Source organism: Salarias fasciatus, chromosome 8 (genome assembly GCF_902148845.1).
Source record: "Salarias fasciatus chromosome 8, fSalaFa1.1, whole genome shotgun sequence".
NCBI classification, from domain to species: Eukaryota; Metazoa; Chordata; class Actinopteri; order Blenniiformes; family Blenniidae; genus Salarias; species Salarias fasciatus.
In genome coordinates, this window is record NC_043752.1 from 17,328,223 (window position 1) to 17,349,550 (window position 21,328).

The 21,328-nt window shown below is 42.6% G+C and overlaps 2 protein-coding genes across 5 annotated transcripts; both read left to right on the forward strand.

Moving 5' to 3' along the window:
• Positions 1-419: 419 nt before the first annotated feature.
• Positions 420-12,170, forward strand: nlrc3 (NLR family, CARD domain containing 3). Of its 4 annotated transcripts, XM_030098762.1 has the most exons (20): positions 426-588; positions 1,740-1,781; positions 1,981-2,144; positions 4,515-4,778; positions 5,086-6,832; positions 7,108-7,194; positions 7,409-7,492; positions 7,778-7,861; positions 7,952-8,035; positions 8,155-8,238; positions 8,802-8,885; positions 9,031-9,117; positions 9,520-9,603; positions 9,989-10,072; positions 10,332-10,415; positions 10,508-10,591; positions 10,738-10,821; positions 11,220-11,303; positions 11,411-11,494; positions 11,578-12,170. In XM_030098762.1, the coding sequence occupies exons 3-20, from the start codon at positions 2,021-2,023 to the stop codon at positions 11,666-11,668; spliced, it is 3,408 nt and encodes a 1,135-aa protein (XP_029954622.1). In that variant the 5' UTR covers positions 426-588; positions 1,740-1,781; positions 1,981-2,020; the 3' UTR covers positions 11,669-12,170. The 4 variants fall into 4 exon arrangements, 3 of the variants coding, with proteins under 3 accessions (XP_029954622.1, XP_029954621.1, XP_029954623.1); XM_030098761.1 differs by lacking the exon at positions 1,740-1,781 and having other exon boundaries at positions 427-588; XM_030098763.1 differs by lacking the exon at positions 1,740-1,781 and having other exon boundaries at positions 428-588; positions 9,034-9,117.
• A 3,669-nt stretch (positions 12,171-15,839) lies between these two features.
• On the forward strand, positions 15,840-19,677 carry LOC115393447 (glucagon receptor-like). The gene is made up of 13 exons (XM_030098444.1): positions 15,840-15,912; positions 15,992-16,094; positions 16,235-16,342; positions 16,425-16,546; positions 16,633-16,739; positions 16,970-17,126; positions 17,286-17,445; positions 18,170-18,230; positions 18,336-18,405; positions 18,516-18,607; positions 18,748-18,886; positions 19,049-19,090; positions 19,385-19,677. The coding sequence occupies exons 1-13, from the start codon at positions 15,853-15,855 to the stop codon at positions 19,454-19,456; spliced, it is 1,293 nt and encodes a 430-aa protein (XP_029954304.1). The 5' UTR covers positions 15,840-15,852; the 3' UTR covers positions 19,457-19,677.
• Positions 19,678-21,328: the final 1,651 nt, after the last annotated feature.

Here is a 21,328-nt window from a genome sequence, read left to right on the forward strand (position 1 = left end):
TTACCCTCTTCCTCGTTGGTTTTCCGTCAGATGTGATGCACTGTTGGAGGGCTGAATTAAAAACTTCCACAACTACGCTCGAGAGTTCCCTCGGCTTTGTTTCGTCTCTGATCTCATTTCGATATTGATACACAGTCTCTCTTTAGTTCTGTAATGACTGCTGCACTTTTCACTTCTCCACACTGTGTCACTGTCTCTGTTGGAGCTTATTTGTTGTGGCTTTTCACGGAGAATTACACTTACGGTATGAACTTCTGCCTCATGTGTTTTGCAGGCCTCTTCCTTCAGTTGTCATTTCGCTGAATCGCAGAGACTTGTGCTGTGCAGAGCTTTCAGGTTGCAGGCGACAGAGTGGAGAGCGTGCGCATTCAACCTGCTAACCACAGCGCAGGAAGGCAGACGGCATGCACAGGAAGGAGCTGCGGCATCCAGACACATATAGAGAGAGTTGCAGACTTCATGATGACTGTCTTTTGGTGGCTGTCTTCTGCTCAGTCGTGTCGGAGACCGGGGAGAATTAATGTCGTCGTTTGAATTGTCTGCATGGAAAGTTCCTGAAACCATCACTCTCTGGAGGTCAAACCCATGGTGAGCTTTTAAAAACTGCTTTGTGTTCAGAAAAGACTTTCAAATATCAGTTTTAATTGAGATTTCACATTTTTGCAGCTTAGACTGACTGACTTGCTTTAATTTGCTCCTGCAATGTTGTTGATTTTCTTAATGTGTACATATATGTACACATATATATATATATAAATAAATAAATAAATATATATATATATATATACATATATATATATATATATATATATATATATATATATATATATATATATATATATATATATAAACACATTATGCTGTGACTGTTTATCATTGTGTGATTATATCTCTGCATCTCACCCATTCTCTAAATTAGTAGACTGACTTAAGGGACAAACTTTCCTGGGTTTGCTTCCTTTGTGGGTCGTTATGTGATCATTTAGAAACCACACAGGAAGAGCTTCTCATTAGCTCAGTTCAGAAAAAAAAAAAAAAAAAAAAAAACCTCTGACATGTTTGCCATCAACACTGTCTCCACATATATATAGTTTCCTCTCTCAGTGGGAATCTCTATGGAACCTGGACTAACTTGAGAGCACAGGAGCTCGACCTCTACGGAGAACACAGTGTTGCTCCATGGTAGTCAACGTCTCAAAACTGCCTTTGACGTGTGCTCGTTAATCACTGGGTCTAAAAACAAGAATGGACACAGAAGTCATAATTCTGGAATTATGTGCATCAAATGTTGGAAAATTATTCCATTTTAATATTTTTTCATGATCACAAACACAGACACAAGTCATAACGTTGTTTGAGGCATGAAATAAAGGCCACAGAATCAAATGTTTTTGATGATCTGTGGATTGCTTTCAAGTTTGCTGCTGAGAAAGACAAGTACAAGATACACACCCTGAAAGGTTTTTTTCTCAGACATCTGGTTGAAAGTCCTCCAGGTAAATGTTTGTTGCGGATGTTTTTTCAGTCGTAGCTGCTGTAGTGCACTCATCTCCCTTCACTCTGCCTGGAAACTGTGTGACTCATAAAAAACATGTCAAGCTGCAATCTCATATGCTTCGGCCGATGTAGGGAAGGCTTCTAATGGAGGTCTCTTAAATAGAACGGATGAAAACCATAATGCCTAACATGGTTTCCAGGAGCTTTAATGTCTCATAAGTGACCTTACTAATTCTCTGTAGGTTCATCTGTTGAAGAGGTCATGTTTTCCAACAAAGCCTCATGTAGGTTGATCCATTTCTATCATGTTGCTTTTGTAAAAGCATCAGCAATGTTTTACTCAGACACATCAAACAACACATTCACATTTTGGAAGTTTGTCCTTACTTATCTTCATCACCTCCTGTCATATCAGACTGTGACTTATTTTTCTTAATCCGTACATGGTTGAAATTAAGTTTTCTGTCTGCCTTTCACTGATAGAAACTGGTGGAGGAGAAACAAGGAACACTCTAACTGTCCCATGGAGAGGAAGGCACATTATGATTCTATTCTGGACCGGAGCAAACGCATTACGTGGCAGGATGACTGCTATGTGGACCTGCAGTCCACGTCCCGGTCGACCTCGACGGCGTCTGAGCCACAAGGTAACGGGTTCAATGTGGATGTGAGACGACAACAAATCCTCATGAAGACTCGGTAAACAGGAGTCTTGTACCCCCTAACAGCATTTACTTTATCTGAGAATGTGTGTTCTTTGTTATTTTAACACACTCTGCAGGGCTGGACTGGACAGTCGTGCTTTCGATTGTTACATCAGACATAGATTCTAAACCGAGACGCCCCTCATCAGTGTGCTGCTAAAACCACGTCCGCTCATATCGGTTTCCTGTGAGGAAATCCTGTCTCGCCTCATAAAGGGCAGCATGTTTCAGAACTTTTCTTAAAACTTTCTCATTAATTTGGGACTCAACATCCTCAAATCCAAAAAACAAAAAAACAAAACAGTATCCTGACAAAACCCACCAGCTCCCCTGAACACTTAAGAATAAGATAAAACATTTAACATTGATAGTCAAAATTCAAAATGCATCTGATTGTAGTTGGTTTATTAGTGAATTTGTAGGCTTATATTCTCATTTTGTGAAGAAAGACCACAAGCCTTTTCACTGATCAGTCAGCCGATGTCGGTCACTGCAGCAGTCACGATCAAACCAAAATTTCTGACATTGTCAGAATTGTATCGCAGCTTGATCAGCGCCGTGTGTTTCGAATCAGTGATCGGCCCAAATGTTAATGCGCCCCAGTAATCTTTCCAATTCATTTCTGAAAATGGGAAAAAAAAGATTACATATATAAAGCCTGAGCCACTTTCACGCAGACGATTTTATAAAAAAAACTTCAAATGTCGTGACATGTTCATGAATAATAGGCCTCATTCAGGAATTCTTTGAAATAGCCAACAATACACAACTGTTCCCTATGGGCCCAGAAAAGGTTATAAAAATATCAGACTGTGCACAGCTTGTAATTTCTATTTCTAAGTATTTGATCTAAATTACTAATATAAAGAAATGACACAGCTGCATTCTTCAAAAGATCATGAACAATGAACGCTTCACCGTATAACATTAATACAGAAAGGTTCACAGCATTTAATAAAAAAAATTCCTTTTCTGATGGATACTTAGAGTCAAGACGTCAAAACCCCTTTGAGACTATTACAGGATGTGAGTGTGCGTATTCTAACAATTAGCTTTTGATGAGTGAAACATTAAATTGTTTTAGTTTGAGCAGAAATCCGAAAAACACTTGAATGAAGAAGCATCAGGGTAGAAATATACTTTGTACGAGCCACAGCGAATATGAAGGGTTTAATGTTAATACACTTGAGATTAAAATATAACAATAAAGATGATTTTGTCAGCATAAGGTAAAATGTCTACAACATGCAACATCGTCGTATGAAGTAAAACAAGAATTGAGGTCAAAACATATTGGAAGTGTTTTGAGCGAGCAGTCGAGGTTCAGTTCTTAATGATTTGAGAGGTGCTGTCTGCACGACAAACATCCCCATATGCTTTATGATAGAGCAATGAATGCTATTAGTCCCACATCACGTTATGACAGCTATTGGAAATCAATTTAATGGAAAGCAACATTAAAGGTCTCCAGTCATGGCAGCAGGTCTTTGATGATATACTGAGAAGTAATGGGGTTTTGCACTCAACAGCAGGCTGACATGCTCACAGAAACACATGTTCGTATTTAAACTTATAACTCTCCATAATGAACATGTCTTTTTAGTGTAATTCCTTACTAACTAAACTAATCTTTTATGCGAGCTCTGATGCTCCCAGCCGAAAGGCGAAGTGAGGCTGATGTTCCAACCGGGAAAGCTGCAGGTCCTGACCAGCAACATGTCAGGTGTTCAACCTCTTCCCTCCCAGTACATCATCCCCAGGGGCCAGTTGTTAAAAAAAAATTAATCTGGATCAAAATGATCCAGATTTGGAACTCTTTTCTGATACAGGATCAGGTAGTTCTTATAACTTTTATGCCAATTGTTCCTAAACTGAAGGTTTGATCCAGATTGAAACTAGGATTGGATTAATGATCTAATCCAATTTCCACTGGTTCCACTCTGACCTCGCAGGCTGTATTCTGTTCATCCAACTCAAATCCTTCCCCTCACGGCTCTTCCCTTCACCTCAGGTGTACATCAGGGCTCTGTCTTGGGGCCCCTTGGCTTTATCATCGATCTTTTTTCACTTGGTAATATTTTGCATAATGTCAGGGATCACTTTCACTGCTTCACTGATGACAACTAACTCTACCTTTTCCACAAATTATGATTCATCTGATGCTGAAATTCCAGATACTTTACTCCTTTTATTTGACTTGCTGTTGGAAGGGTTGATTAGACAAACTCCTGTTTATCTTATATATGATGAAGTTGTTCTTTTTAGTGTTGCAGAAGTTTAAAAGTGTCTCATCATTTTTTTTTTTTAATCTAGATCTTGGCTGGATGCCAAAGCATCGAGACCAGTTTCAACGTTTCACCACGGCGTCCTTCCTGGAGGAGATGTTAACACATCTGAGAAATGTGGACGTGCTGAGCTCAGCCGAGGAAGCTAAGATCAAGGGAGCGGGTCAGCTGCGGGAGCAGATTCACATGCTGACGTCCATCGTCGATGGGATGGGCAGTCAGGGCTCGGACAGCCTCCAGGGCTTCATCGAGAGCGCCGACTCTCCAGCGGCTCAGCTGATTTTAAACCACGGTAAGCTGTCTAATGTTAGATTATAGGTCCTGTTTACACAACAATGCTTCAAGTGAAAAAAGCAACTTTTCACATTCTGAAAGCAATGTCCATTTACAAGACAGCGACAGAAACATTGAAACCGTTATTGTCCATCTACTCCAGCAGGGGAAAAAGAAATTGTGTAAGCAAGCATCCAAAAGACAAGAAAAGTTGTGTGTTTTCTCCTGAAATCGTTGACGTGTAAACGAGGCCTATCTCTTGAGGTCGACGTTTGTTCATTAACAGTTTTCTCCTCACTAAAAGGAAACTTTATCTTTTCCTGCAGACACCATGGTGAAGGAGCACAAAGAGGTGTTGCTACAGAGATTCGAGCAGTACAGAGAAAGAGATTCGGTCAGCTGCCCCAAACTTAACATCTCAGCTAGAACTTTACTTCTGGTCGACGGACTTTCTGACCTCCAGCTCAAGGAGCACGACCTGATGCAGGTGGGGGTGACCCGAGGAGGGAAAAGAAATCACCTCAGACAGCTGGGCCTGGCAAAGCTGCTGGAGCCCCTGACCCAGGTCAGTTTGTCCCCCAGGGTCTCCCTCACAGTCGGAGTGGCAGGCATTGGCAAGACGACCTGGGTGCGCCACTTTGTCAGACAGTGGAGCCTGGGGGGCGTCTGCACTGACGTCAGCTTCGTCCTACCCTTCACGTTTTGTGAGCTGAACTCGCTGGAGAAGCTTTCTGCCGAGAGGCTGGTGAAGATGTCATTTCCCCATTTGACGGATCTCAGTCTAGTCCTCGGCGGCTCCTGCAAAACATTGCTCATACTTGATGGCTTGGATGAATTTCACAGCACTTTAAACTTTTCTGACGCGGCTTCGTGCAGCGATCCAAAGAAGGAAGTGCCAGTTGATGACCTGATTACCAACATCATCCGAGGGAATCTGCTCCCCAGTGTATCCATTTGGGTGACCTCTCGACCTGGAGTGGCCTCGCTCATTCCCGGGGGACTGGTTGACCGAGTGACCGAGATCCCAGGGTTCAGCCCAAAAGACATCCAGGTCTTCCTGAACCACCACTTCTCAGAGAAGGACTTTGCCGGCAAAATATGGGCGCACTTGGAGGCTCACAAGATTTTGATGGTGATGTGCTACATACCATGCATTTGCTGGTTAGTAGCTGACACTTTGTTGTACATCATGCAGAGCGGAACACAGGAGGGCCTTCCGAAGACTTGCACGGAACTGTATGCCCATTTTTGCTGCATGAAAGCGGAGGTGGGTGAACCAAGAGGAAGGGAGCCTGTGAAAGTCGAGCAGCTTCATGGGAGCAATCGCAAACTGCTGGGGAACCTCGGACGCCTGGCTTTCTACGGTCTCCTCAAACACAAGTACACTTTCACGGAGCAGGACCTCAGGGCCTACGCCATCGACGTACTCTTGAGCCAAAGCAGTTTTGGAGCTGGAGTTCTTGTTCGAGAGGAGTCAGTTTTACAGACATCGTACCGGTTCACTCATCTGACCCTGCAGGAGTTCCTGGCTGCTGTTTACTACTACACCTCCTCCAAACGGGCCATCTTTGACTTGTTCTCGGAGAGCTCTATGTCTTGGCCCAAGATCGGCTTCCAGAACCACTTCAGAAACGCCTTTCAGCACTCGCAGCAAGCTGAAGATGGCCACTTGGATGTGTTCGTGCGCTTCCTGGCAGGCTTGCTGTGTCCAACAGCACTCAAACCTCTTGCTGGACTTTTGGCCCTCAGCAAGGATGATGGATACCTCAAGACGTGGGCAGCGGGGTTTTTACAAGGCCTCCTGGTCAGCGGCGGTGCCGTGGTGTCTCTGCGTTCAGTTAACCTGGCTTACTGTTTGCACGAGCTGCAACACACGGAGATGCTGCGGAGCGTGGAAGAGGACTTGCGGCTCGGGAGCCTCGCGGGAAAGTTGACTCGGCCTCACTGCGTTGTTCTGGGCTACCTTCTGCATGTTTCTCCGGAGTGCAGCGAACGGATCAACCTGACAGCTTCTCTCAACTCAACGACAGTGAAGTGTTTGCTCCCGCAGCTGCTGTACTGCAGCCATCTCAGGTAAGGTCTTACGCCCCATTTACACGACAGCGTTTTCAGGTATATGGTATATAAAATCAACCTTGAGTACCCACTAGTGGTCCAGCATGAAAACTACACCATTTGAATCGTTTATGCCATTTTCGGGTGAACGGATATTGTTTTTTAAAACCTTCCTGTGTAAACGTGAACATTTTCTGAAACAAAAATGCAAAAACAATGCATTTTCGTCTGAAGTGTTTTCGTGTAAACGTTTCATGACGGAAGGAGAAATGCATTCTGCACCTTTTCAACAGGTTGGAGAATAATCACTTCAAAGATGATGTTATGGAGTTGCTGGGGAGCCTCATGAGTGCCAAAGATTGCAATATTCAGAAAATAAGGTGAATATTCAGGGCTTTTTCAGCGTGACTGTTTTGAACCATTGTATCAAAGACAATTTCACAATTTCCCACTGACACGTTTAGAAGCGATATTTCTGCATTGGCCTGATTATTGTGGTAGACACACTCGAGTGGTTGCACCATGATTGTAGTGGTTTCCACTGTGAATGAAATTATTGTAATTATACGACTTCCATTTTTATGTGCTCCTAAGTTTGGCTGACAACGCCATCAGCAGCAAAGGTGCCAAAGCCCTGAGTCGAGCCCTGTTGGTCAATCGTACACTGACTTCTCTCAGGTAAGCTCTTGTGTTAGTGTGGAAAAAATATCAGAGACGCAACAGTTGGCAATGATAGACTGTGTGACCATGGCAAAAAGAAGACGCCAAAATTTTCCAGAATAAATAAATAAAAGTTTGTGTCTCAAAAGCGCTGATCAACTACTTTAACACATTTTGTCAGAAAAATAATGGGAATTTTGAAACATAATTTCCATGAGGCTGATAAAAAGTGAATTTACAGTCAAAAAAGCGTAAACTGAAAAAGAAACATTCTTTTCGTTCTGTCGTCCGTTACCAATATAGCCTCCGGAGCAACAACATCGGTTCCAAAGGTGCAAAATTCCTGGCAGAAGCTCTGAAAATGAACCAGTCGATGATATCCATCAAGTGGGTATAAATACTTTAATAGATTGTTGTCTAATCTGCAGATGTTGCAGCTGATGTGGTTTCCTAATTAGATTGTTTTTTGCGATGCAGTCTCCAGAGCAACGCTATCGAGGAGGAAGGTGCCAAAGCACTGGCAGAAGTCCTGCAGTGCAACCGCAAGCTGGTGTCACTAAAGTAAGCCGTCTCTGACGTTTGATGGCTTCTTTTACATAAGATACATGTGACTAAGTTTTTATGTTCATAATCTGAAGATATCATTTTTTTTTTTTTGTTCCTTTCGTTTGATGTTTCAGTATTCGAAAGAATTCAATCGGAGCTGGTGGAGCCAAAAGGATCGCAAATGCACTGAAGACAAACCGAACTCTCGCAAAGCTGCTGTAATGTCAATAATCTGATCTTTTTGGTACAGTAGTCCAGGAGAATGGCAGGATTTTCTATACTGGGGGGGTCACACACATTTTAATGATACTTTATGGTTCAAAATACAGTGAAATGTTAAAAAAAAAAAAAAAACAAAAACCTAATAGTCATTGCAATATGCATGTTTTTGTAAATTCACTCTGACAGCATGGCTTTGAGGCTAATGCTAGTGTGTGAGCAACAAAGCAGCTAGCTTTCATGACATCATCTCAGCTCGGGTCTCAGTGTTGATGTTCTTAAAAAATCATTTCCTTTGAAATTTTCACCATTCTTTTGGTGGTTTGGTGGACAGGATTGGAACCTCTTGTAGACTGGTTGTGGCCCACAGACCTTATGTTTGACACCCCTGATTTGTACTGTTCCCCTCTTCCGTTCTTACAGTTAAACTGATATTCAGGCTTTCCTAATACTCAAATAAAACACAGTGATTATGACATGCATTGTTAACTGAATCATTCCTGTCATGAGAACCGTTGGTATCGTTTCTGGTTAATTTGTGTGCCTTTGTTCTTCCCTGCAGGCTTTGCAGCAACCAGCTTGGAGACAAAGGGACCGTCGCCCTGGCGGAAGCGTTAACGTTCAACCACACTCTGCTCTCCCTCCAGTCAGTAACCGGCGCCCAGCATCAGCTCCAACATCCAGCCCTGAACCGGACACTTCTACCAAACAAAATCAGAACAAACGAGTTCACACGCTGTGAAGATATGTGCTCTTTCTCCTGCAATTGATGCATCTCGTTTTCATGTCAGCAGGCTTCAGAGTAACTCAATCAGCAACAAGGGAATGACGGCCTTGACCAAAGCTCTCAGGGTGAACCGAGGCCTCGTCTCCTTGAAGTAAGCGTTCAGTTCAACTCTCTATGTTGCCACAGTGGTATTCTACTGTCGGTGAGGATTTCCACTGTTGGTGAGGGAAAAAAGTCTCTGTTTTCAGTACATTTCATAACCTGTACTTCTTTAGTTTTTAGATTTTACCGAGGTTAAGAATTTGTGCAACTTGCTTTTATGAAAGTTTTATAATTCAAACTAGTTTCTGTACTTGTACTTTAAGTAAATCACTCGGAAAATTGTGCTTGGCTCCGTTTTTCACTGAGTGGTTCATAAATCATTTCAATCAATTCTATTAGCCACTTCCTCTCATCATGAATAGTGCCATTTGGGTATAATTGTGCATGTGAATAAAACCCTAACCTCTCATTAATTCAACTTTTCTTTGTTTCTCTTTTCCTGAATGCTAAGTCTGAGGGAGAACTCAATCGGGGTGGAGGGAGCAAAGCACATGGCCGACGCTCTCCATGAGAATAACTCCCTACAAGAACTTGAGTGAGTCACTGCCATGACGTCTCTACAAATGCCAAGTCTCCTGCTGTGTCGCACGCCGTAAAGAGCCTTTCAGCTCAATTAAATCTTATTTTAACAGTTTCGAGGAAAGGCAAAGAAAAATCCAACAACTGCTAGAAGAAAAGGGAATAAAATTCCCTTTTAAGAGTAGGAAACCTACAGAACTAGACTCAGAGAAGACTTTAGAATTTGGTCAAATTATAATGTGGCCATATTGTGAACGTTCCCATCCAGTGGGTGAAAGCAAACAACTCAAGGAAAACTATGAGAATTGTGTGTGAGACAATCTGCAATCGCATTTTGAGAGTCTCTCTTTGGCTGTGTGTGATTGCTGGTATTTGATCGATTGTGTGTCCTCGCGTGTCAGTCTCACAGCCAACCTGCTTCACGATGAAGGAATTCAAGCCATCGCTGGAGCGATCAAGTTCAATCAAGGCCTCGTCTCTCTGCAGTAAGTTTTACCGGCAACTTCTAAAAGTGTGCACGAAAATCCGTCTCGCTCCATTTCCTGCACAGAATCAAAAAGAAAAACATGGTGGCAGGGAGATTAATGTTAAATTAAAATCAGATTTAATTATTATGGGAGAAAATGAAGTGAAATCAGATCTTGACATCCACAGTGGGATCAAAGCGACCTGTTATCTTAAACATTCTCTTTGTAATTGTTGGTTCACAGGTGATCTCATGTGCATCTCTGTGTCCTTTTGCAGCCTCCAGTGGAATTTCATCAAGTCCACAGCCGCTAAAGCTCTGGCCGACGCCCTGCGGTCCAACGTCACGATGCAGCTGCTGGAGTACGACGGTTTGGGAACGAATCCTCTGTCACTGTCAGCTTCCTCAGCCAATCACCATGCCATACTCTGTGTGTGTTCCTATTTCGCTGCAGTCTACAAGAAAACGCCATCGGGAATGACGGGGTCATCTTTCTAGCAGAAGCTCTGAAAATCAACAATTCCCTGCGTTCGCTGTGGTCGGTATATTGAAACGGGGGGGGGGGGGGGGGGGGGGGGGGGGGGGGGGGGGGGGCGACACGGGACCATACACAACATTTGGTGATGAATGAAAAGCTTTTTGGCTGTTTTGCCGTTTCCACCCCTCTCTGTGGTCTCTCTTCAGCCTCCAGGGAGTGTCGGCAGGTACAAGTGGAGCCATCGCCATGGCTGAAGCGCTCGTGACCAATGGAACCCTCCACTCTCTGGAGTGAGCCCACAGTCTCTTCCTCTCTCTGAACTCCCTCCCTCCCATTCCTGAGTGGCGTAGCTTCAATCCTTAAATCAGTGACAGAATCTGTAGCCCACACTAACCCCGCCACGGGGACTCCGGCGAAATAGATTTCATAAAAGGTTCTAAACTAAAATAGCATGAAGGAAAGTGTGGATAGCGATCTGTAAACCTCCTGCTTAATTTCCACTTGTCATTGTGAAGCTGTCAGTCTTCCCGTCACTGTAATGATCTTATGAATCCCCCCCCTGCGTTTGGACAATGCTCAGCTTTATGCCATTAAGTGGGAGAAGGCGATGGTCTAATAAAAGCCTTTCTCTGCATTCAGCTTTGTGACTGGCCTTTAATGCAAGCACATCTTCCACTTTGTTCTTCAGCCTTCGCGGGAACGCAGTGGGCATGGAGGGAGCCAAAGCGCTGGCCAATGCCTTGAAAAGCAACAGAAGCCTCAAGTCACTGAAGTAGGTCCTGATCGGAGCTCGACACTCTCCACGCCTCCAACAAGTCTTATTCACTTTTTACTTAACTCGCTTAAGAAATGAAAAACTGTCCGCCTGTGTCTGGTCAGTCTGCAGGAGAACTCTTTAGGGATGGACGGAGCCATTTTCATAGCAACAGCCTTGAAGGGAAACCATCAGCTCACATACATAAAGTGAGTTTCCTTACATTGCATCTCTTTTATATTCTATTTATCTGTTTGAAGATAACAAGCTGTTTTTTTGTTTTTTTTTGCAGTTTGCAGGGAAACGGCATTGGAGAATCAGGGGCGAAGGTCATATCTGATGCTATAAAGTCCAGCGCGCCAACGTGTGTGGTGGATATGTAACCAAGGCAATCTCTGCAGCTCGTCCACAGGTTTACCCGCGCATGTACAAGTGAAGCATCAGCTGTAAAATAGTGTTGAATATCTACATGCAGCAGGTTCTTGAAGTGTCCCGTTTTATTGCGTTCATTAAGGCCGGGTGGAGCAGCAGTCTTGTTTCTGTGTTGTCTGTATATTTGCTCTGTTGGCACAATTGCACTGAATAAATAGAAATCTCATGGCCAATCGAACCCTCCAGTGAGCCCACAGTCTCACAAGACGAGCAATCTCTTAATTTATGTTACTCAATTAGAACAAAGTCGACACATTTTTGTGATGTAATTTAGTTACTTTCTCCAAAAACATTGCTTTAAAAAATCTTTTAAAATCTTTGGAATGTTACTGTTATTAGTTACAAAGAAAGAAATGTGCTAATATGCCTGATAAGTGTATTTCCCACTCCGTGATTTACTGCAGTGACAGTTATTTTGTTCATATTTTGTGAATAAAGCTTCATTTTTTAATCTGATTTCCTTCACAATCATTTGATCTAATAAAGTTTGTCCTTTTGCTTTTTACTGACAATGAGGGAAAAACAGAAAACAGCCACAAAAAATAGACCTTTAAGGCCAAGCATTGTCAACAAAATCCTATTTTACTTTTTTAAAAGCCTTGTGAAATCTTATGTTTGCTGTAGTGCTTTTACCTTGATCATTATTCCTGTATTTCTTATAGTTCAGGCAAATTATTGATTTTTAGGTCGTGTTCTGGGACTAAGATGTGTGAGAATAAGCGCATATCAGTTACACACACACACACACACACACACACACACACACACTCACATGCATTTATGCAGTTATATTCTGCTTTAGTGGTTTTGGACCTCCTTCTCTGCTGTTATCTGCTCTCATCCAAAGCCTTGAACATCTGAAGATTCAATTCAAGTCACAACATAAACGGAGCCACAAACAGTCTGCATGTTTATCGTGTGGACTGTTTTTCCCACAGAGCTGGTGTATTTTAACCACATTATAGCATAGGTTCATTCATTCTGACATGAGGCACGGCACACACTTTTGGTCTGTATCATTTGAAAGCAAAGATCGAACTTGTACTTTGTTATATCTATAATATGCATTATTTATACTTAATTTCATTGGCGACTTGAATTTTCATTTTGATTGCAGTTACTCTTCACAGCAGTGTGTCATTGTTGAAGAGGAATAGAAATGGCACATTATTATAGAGAGAGAACATGAGAACATTTCATGGAGCTCTTTAGGAGCTGCTAGTCCCACATTACCCACAACACTGGAGTGCTGCCTCCTTTAGGTTCCTGGGTTCTCTTCCTTTCCACCAAGTCCTCTGCTTATTTATGTAGAATAGTTTTTTTTTTTTGTTTTTTTTTTTTGTCTGTAAAAGTGTCTTGAGATGTGTTTGTATTTAGTGGTGTTGAACTGAATTGAGCTGAACTGAATAGCATTGTCAAAAGCCAACCCTTTGTGGAGACAGGGTTACAAATGCAGTGGTTTCGTCATTTTGCAGTTAAAATAAATAAAAAAAAAAAACTAAACAGAGTAGAGAGAAGGATGCAAATTTTTCTTCTTAACAAAAGTAGAAAGTTTGGATCGGTGTATTTTCTTTGTTAGAAGAAATCAGGAGGAAGTTATGTTCTTCAGGTTATACTCGGCGTAACTCGCGCCACTTGTTGAAAGTGATTTCTGCAGCGCCCTTCGGCCAACAGCGCGCGCGCACAGCAGAATCGTGCATATGGATGCAGACTGGGCTTCAGGGTGTCAGGATGTAGAGAATATAGAGGATGTGAGGATGCAGAGGGCTGTATGATGGGCTGAGCTTGCAGGCGGGGATCGGCTCCGCGCGCCCTCAGATTCACTCTCTCACGCTCACTCACTTCGCGCGCCAGGACGCACCGGATCAAAACCCGAACAGCGCATCCAGGAGCGGCTTCCTCATTCCTGCTCCGTCTGTCTGTGAGTCACCGCATCCAGTATTTATGTTCAAACTCGGATCATTTTAATGCTTTTAATTTAGGCACTTTACCTTTTCTCGGTGTGCGCAGTAGGGGGAAAAACAACAAACTTTTTTCTTTCCAGAATAATTCTTTAGATTATTTTGTTGCATTCATGGCACATTTGCTGAGATGATGATGTGTTTTTAGAAGCTCTTGGTTCTATTGTTCTTTTCACTAATAATTTATTGCCAATTACGTTTTGCATTGTGGTTCCACAGATCCTGCAGAGCTGTGATTTTAGAGGACGAAATATTTCAGAATAAACACAGACTGCATGAAATATTTGCATTCACAAGGGAGAAATTACGTTTCTGATGTTTTTTCCTGTGACACAACTTCACACAAAGTGACAGAATAGCCCAGATTGCAGCATTCACTGCTTAAATACTGTTTGATTTTCTACCGTATACTGTAATTTGAAGCTCCTTGTGGGCCTCTTCCTACATGGGAAACTAAGAAACTTCACAATAGAGTAGAATAGAATTTCCTTTATGATCATTGTGCTATGTGGTAATTATTATGCAGAGCTCCTCTCAATGGAACCTGGCAAAAGAACAAATAGTGCAACATAAGAAAAACTAAAAACTGTCAATAACAAAGAATAATGCAGTATGCTGTTGGTTTTATAGCTGTTTCACAGTTGAGATGTGACGTGCAGAATGTATGTATGTGAGTGTGAATAATAGGTGGTTATGGCTTTGTAGCAAATTGCCGCTACAGGCATCATGTCTCCTGCTGAGAGAAGGGTTGTGTTTGAATAGAGCCTGAGGTGGACCACCAGCCATCATGAATGTCTGATCGCCTCATGAGCCCACTTTAAAGTGTTCTGAGTGTGACAGCAGCAGGCCTCAATATGCAAAGAGTTTATTATTTTTTCTCAGAAAAAAAAAAAAGCAAGCAGACAGCAGGTTGCAGGAACCGAAGCCTTTTCCAAATGAGTTGAAAGTCTGCATTCATTCAGACAGGTTGCAAGAGCAGCAACACATCACCTACACGACATGCAGATTTAGCCTCCACTGTTGGCGGTGGCTGTGATTCACCGAACCATGCAAACGCTCCAGAGGAAGACCGCGGCCTGCGTGAAGCCCAGTGCTCGTTGCGCTGAGCTGACCACTGCATGGAGGCACCTGAAATCTGATTTACATCGTACTGACTGGGAGCGCAATGCTTCCAAGCGGCAGTATTGATTTACCATCTTTACAAAAGACATCCACAGGGTATTTTTCTCCCACCGACACAACAACATTCAGCCCTCACGTATTCTTTTCACAAAAGAACATCATCCAATTTGTCCCTATTCTTTTCAAGCTATTCCCTCAGTCTCTAAATGAAATGCATCTTCAGTCTGTTAGACAGCCGTTGTGCAAGAGATGAACTTACGAAAGCCCACATCATGTATGTGTGTGCACCCGTCACTTTTTCATAATTGCATTCCGTTAAAATCCTACAGGTTGACAGGAGGCAAAAATCCCCCCATCAGCGTTCATTGGCAGATGCTCAGTGCTATCAATATAACTGAATGACTGCAGCAAGGAAAAGTCAGCCTGAAACGCACATCTATAATAATTACAGAGGCAGATGGTCGAATTGTAAACAGAATTTAAAATCACTATCATTTGAATTTTCTCTCATGGTGCATCTTAGTTAAATCACACTTGATTGTTTTTCAAGTTAAAACGTGCCAATCATTGTATGGAATAGAAGATATATTCTACCCTGCAGGTGCACATTATCAACCTTTGTGATTTTTTTAGCGTAGTATTTGGAGCACTTTCATCAGAAAGAAGCTAAGCGGTATTGTTGTTCTATTTGTGAATGCTTAAAGTGCCCTTAAACAAAATCAACAAATCATACCGTGGGAAATATCCACAGATGGACTGATTAACCAATTTGTAGAGTAGAACTATCAATGCAGATTTTCACCATGAAACATTTCCTCTCTGAAGCTACATACAAGAGAAGAAAACCTTTAAAGTTTAAATATAAAGGTTATTATTAAGGCACTGTTTCACCGGTCCAGCCAACTCAAGCTCAAGCTGGGCTGTCTGCTCCGCCTGTGTTTGACGTCCCTGATCTGAATCATTCCAGAAGTTTTTTTGGTTATTCTTCTATAACTTCAGCGCTCGATCTCTTCTGCTCAGTGTTTTCAGGAAGGTGGAACCAGCCCGTAGAGATGCAGCGCACACGGAGAACGTTCGCTCTGATCTGCTCGCTGTTCATCATTTTGCCCAGGGTGAGTTTGAGTGGCACACGGCAGATGGAGTTTTAAATAATTCCATAATACTCTTCCTTTATTGTGCCCCATCTTACAGTTTGAGATGGTCAGTGGTAAAGTCTTAGAGGAGACTTATCGGAAGTGGGTCCAGTATAAAGACAACTGCATCACAATGACACGAAAAGAGCCACGGCTACAAGGTAAGTGAAGGAAATTCTGAATCCTGAAAGCTGAGTCGTGATGGTACTTTATTTGAAACTGTGTCAGGAATTATCACCTATGTGCAGAAATCAGGATGAGCTGAGGTCTTCTTGGTCTCTTTTGTTTGGAACTCTTGCAGGGTTATTCTGTAACAGGACATTTGACGTTTATGCATGCTGGCCAGACGCTCCTGCTGGCACTATGGTCAACATTTCGTGCCCTTTCTACCTGCCCTGGTATGAAAAAGGTAACAACACTAACAGAAAACTGAAGGTGGTTAGGCTCCACAGGGAAATAAAGATAAGAGCCATCAATTGTTTCCCATCCAGTGGCGCAGGGTGTTGTGCGGAGGCGATGTGGCCCCGACGGCCTCTGGGAGACGGAGGAGAACGGCCAGGTGTGGAGAGACAAGTCCCAGTGTGAGGAGGAAAAAGAGGTCGAGTCTCAAGAGGTACAGCCAAAGAAATGTCTCCTGTTCGTGTGACCTGACGCTCACACCCACCTTGACCTGGACTCCCACTGATTTTCATTTTTCAGTTGTGGTTCCAGCAGTTGATGGTGACCTTCAGGACGGTTTACACCGTCGGCTACTCCTTGTCTCTCTTCTCGCTCCTAACAGCTCTTGTCGTCCTTATGAGCTTCAGGTAATCCACCGGACAGACGTGCACTCTCTTGGATTTTGAGTTTGTCAAACGAGCCTCGCAGCTTTTTTCGCTTTTCAGTAATGAACACACACACAATCAAAAAATGCACATCTGCCGAGATCCTCAAGACTCAAAATCCATCTAAAAAAATTCAAACACGTAGCCTGCAATACATCAACAGCTCTGGCGTGTAAAATTCTTGTTGTTTGCATGTCTGTGCGCCCTAACAGGAGATTGCGGTGCACCAGAAACTACATCCACGCCAACCTCTTCCTCTCGTTCATCCTGAGGGCCGTCGCCGTCATCGTGAAGGACGCCATGGTGGACCGCCACTGGGGGAAAGAAATCATGAAGACGAGCGACGTGAGTGAGATGCTCAGCCATCAGGTGAGCACGGACATGATTGCTTCCTGCCATCATGAGTGAGTCGACCTTAAAGCATGTTGTGTGTGCAGCACAGATGGAATTCAGCTATATTGATGATATTTAAACATTTCCATCATTTGTGTTTTTCTGTGTACTTGTCTGCATTGAAACTGCTTCCAGGCTGCGATCGGCTGCAGGATCGCACAGGTGACCATGCAGTACTTTGTCCTGGCCAATCATTACTGGTTTTTTGGAGAGGCGATTTATTTATACTCCGTGCTCATTGCCTCGGTCCTCGTTGACAACAACAAATACCTGCTTTACATCTGTCTCGGCTGGGGTGAGTCACTCCTTCATCTTATGAGCTCTTCTGAACCTTACATGGACAATACCAGCAGAAACTCAGTCGTCCCGGTCCTGCTATACAGTCTTCTCATCTTAGGCTTGGTTCATGTCAATAGAAAAGATGAGGTCATAGATCAGAAGAAGCCCACCTTTTGCAGGCTTTTGCAGCATCTCTGGGCCATTGTGGTAGTTTCCTATAGAATGCTGCCCAGCCTGCATCATTTTCAGCTTCCATTTTGAAGAACGGATGGAGCCACTCAACGACGCTGATGCCTGCACTGTGTGCACTTCCAATTCAGCCAATACAAACCACGATGATCCCATCGTCTGCCGTTCGTTCTTTCAGGCTCTTTCTTTCTATCTGAAATGCTCTTATTGTGTAGAATGTATCAATATTGCATGAGCCTCGCCCTGAGGGGGTCTGAGGCTCAGGTGTGGAAGCAAGCGGAGACATGACTCACAAAAGTTCAAAAACAGGATTTAATGGAAAAAATAGTCTTTGAAAAAAAAACAACAAAACTTGATCCAAGGTGCACAGAGTTGAGCTGATCTTCCAGAGCTTCCAGAGCATTCTGAGATCACCTTCCATGTTTGCCACAATTGACCACACTTGTTGTGTGACTCTCTTGCTCCCAGTTGATGGAGTTGCTGCATGTCGTTGTGGTTTTTTCGTTTTAAAATTGGCTTCACCTCATGTTTTTTTTTTTTTTTCCGATCAGGAACACCTCTTCTGTTCGTTGCCCCCTGGGTGGTGGTGAAGCTGTTGAAAGAGAATAAAGAGTAAGTGAGGCTGCGTGCGTGAGCTTCCTCGGTGACAGCACACATCTGTATATCTGCCACACATTTCAGACAGTGAGAAAACGGCCACATCTGCCCTCCCTTCAGGTGCTGGGCTGTTAATGAGAATTTGAACTACTGGTGGATCATCCGGTCCCCGGTACTGCTTGCGTCACTGGTATGGATTCATGTCCTCATAGCTGAACAGTGCTTGTTTGAAGGAGAATTTCTTTGCTTTTCAAAAATCACCAAATGTGTGTTTTCTTTTTTGGTTCCTCATTTCAACAGGTTAACTTTATGATTTTCGTGAAGATCCTAAAGGTTATATTTACTAAACTGCGAGCTGGCAACCCGAATCGATACCCCGATTACAAACTCAGGCAAGTAATCTCATCATTTCACTGGTGACAGATGTTTTTCACTTCATGTTAACATCAGCAGTGGATTTTAGCAAAACAAAACAAACAAACAAACAAAAAAACTAAACACCTGCCATCCTGTTTTTCTTGTGTCGTTCTAGGCTTGCTAAGTCCACTCTCACCCTGATTCCTCTTTTTGGGATTCATGAGATAGTATTCATCTTCGCCACAGATGAGCATACGTCGGGCATTGTGCGCTGCATCAAAGTGTTCTTCTCCCTTTTTATAAGTTCATTTCAGGTGAGTTTAATTGAGAGGGACTGCTTGCTGTTACAAGTGGGCCTTGTAAAGCAATCACTGTATTTTAAACTCTGTATAATGAGCTTTTGTATGAAGAGCACACAGTAGGGCACAGTGCTTCATCTGAGATACACTTTTCCAAACATCTGTGTTTCTCTGCAGGGATTTCTGGTGGCTATACTATACTGCTTTGCCAATAAAGAGGTTTGTTGTTTCATCTCATGTGTTTACATTTCCAGAAGGTAGACAATGATATAAATCCTGTAGAATGAGACATAGAGAGAAAAAAAAATGGTTCAAATGAGAAATTTAAATCCCGATTATTGTTTTAGAACTGAGTTAATTACACTAAAAGACAGATTACATTTCTTTGAAGGAGCTGTTTGTGATATTCTTTGCTCTTTGAGTTGACAGTTTATGTGAGATTGTTAAATGACGGAAGGAAGGCACAAACTGGAAAATGGTCTGTGAAACGACTCACCTCCTCTCTGGCTGCAGGTGCAGGAGGAGCTAAAAAGGAAGCTGAGCAGCTGGAGGACACAGGCAGAGATTGTATGTTGTCGACAGTGACTAGCTGTGCTCGATCATCGAGTAGACACCTTCTCCATCGCAACGGTGCCCGAGCACAACAGATCCTCTGTCTCTGCAATCAGGGAAATACCAGAAGGATTACCCACTCCTGATGTTTCAAGGCATCAGACAGAGCCAATTTCCTCGCTGCCTGATGTTTCCTCGCCTCGCTGTACGTCGGTGATGAAGAAAGACTCGACCTTGCAGCAAGTGGATCAGGATGAAACGGGACAATCATCTTTGAGAACGCACGTGTCCCTCCTCATTCATCTTAAAGACCCGGTGATTTCACTCCCACATGCTGTTTCAGATTCCGATTGAATACGGACAAATGATACGCCTGTAAAATAAACAAGAAAGAAAAAAAATCTTTGTAAACAGAACATGCAAAGGTGAGAGTTTTAACCACTACAGCATGTGAGATGCACGACTCTAAAACGATGAGTCCTGTTCGGCTTTCAGATGAAATTTCAGGATAACCTAAAATGCACTCTAAGAGTTGCAGGTGAACCTAATGTGACCTTCTTTATACTTTTTGAACAATGTCTGGGATCAGCCGAGTTGCAGTGTGGAGACTCATCACTCTGTACCCCAGCAGTTTATTGTTCTGAGGGCCGCGCTTCAAGAGGAGTGGGATGCCATGCCTCAGCAGACAATGACTCCACTTGTGAACAGCGGGAGTCGTCGTCAAGCTGTAATTAATGCTAAAGTTATTGGAAGATATAAATTCTTTGTTGTGATTTCCTCTCCACTGTTGACTTTTGTTTACATTGGTTGTTTTGAGAAAGTTGCCGTTGGATGCTTATAATTGAACGCCCTACTTTCATGACATGAAATCACTGTAGCACAAAATATTTGTTTTCCATAAATTTCACCCAGTGGCCAAATATCCTCATATTTTTGTACAATGTAAACCAAATATGACCAAATAATGGTGCTGACCTGTCTTCTGAGAAATAGGACATATCAAGAATTGATTATTTTCAACATTTTCAAATATTTCATTAAGAAAGGTACGTCACTGCTCGTCCAAATGAATGCAACAAAGATTAAAAAAAAAAAGATTTGTTGTTGGTGGTTCTTCTATTCGTGCTTTCTATGACAGCCTGAGAGATTTGTTTAATGTCAGCGTGCAGCCCCTGGGAATGGTCTGGGAGAAAGATCTGGGTGTAGGAATAACTCCGGAGAGGTGGGATGACATTTAGGATAATGCATGCAAATCAACTGCCTGCTACCAGACAAAAGAGCAACAGTTTAAAATACTGCGCAGAGCACATGTTGCTCCAAACTGCCTTTCCAGATATAGAAAGAATGTTTCTCCAGTTTGCCTCAAATAATTGGAAATTTTAGCAAATTGGACTTGTGTTAAATTATTAAAGTACTGGTGGGATGTTTTATCTTGAAATTCAAAAGTTTTGAAAAGGGAGCTTCACGTAGACCCAGTTTCTCTTCTCTTGGGTCTTCCATGTGACAGACATGTGAAGTTGTAGAATGTTTTGACATTTTGTGTCATGAGATATGTCTTGCTTCAATGAATTTTGAATAATGCTCCTTTGGTTGTGGGTTGGCACATGATGATAATGGAATACAGTGTGCACTCAGAAACCAGTACCTTTGGTGGAGAATGGAAAAGATTTTTGGGATAAATTGATGCAAGCATATTTGCTGTAAATATAAGAGCTTTTATATAGAAAATGATCTGGTAGTCTGTTTTCTTTTCCTGTGGGTTTTTTCTTTCTTTCCCTATTCTTCGCCCACTGTACTTTGTACTGTGTAAAGTGATGCACTCTAGGATTTTGTTTTCATTGATTTCTGTAGGTTTTCCTTTTTCATCAGTCTCCAGCTTGTCCTTGAACTGTTTTTGTACTTGTT

What these genes read in the sequence shown, in the direction of transcription:
- nlrc3 (XM_030098762.1), top strand. Translation starts at nt 2,021, where the DNA reads ATGGAGAGGAAGGCACATTATGATTCTATTCTGGACCGGAGCAAACGC. An exon ending in CGAGGCCTCGTCTCCTTGAA is followed by an intron (nt 9,118 to 9,519) that starts GTAAGCGTTCAG and finishes CTGAATGCTAAG; the next exon opens with TCTGAGGGAGAACTCAATCG. An exon ending in CAAGGCCTCGTCTCTCTGCA is followed by an intron (nt 10,073 to 10,331) that starts GTAAGTTTTACC and finishes GTCCTTTTGCAG; the next exon opens with CCTCCAGTGGAATTTCATCA.
- LOC115393447 (XM_030098444.1), top strand. Translation starts at nt 15,853, where the DNA reads ATGCAGCGCACACGGAGAACGTTCGCTCTGATCTGCTCGCTGTTCATC. An exon ending in TGTTCATCATTTTGCCCAGG is followed by an intron (nt 15,913 to 15,991) that starts GTGAGTTTGAGT and finishes CCCATCTTACAG; the next exon opens with TTTGAGATGGTCAGTGGTAA. An exon ending in AAGAGGTCGAGTCTCAAGAG is followed by an intron (nt 16,547 to 16,632) that starts GTACAGCCAAAG and finishes TTCATTTTTCAG; the next exon opens with TTGTGGTTCCAGCAGTTGAT.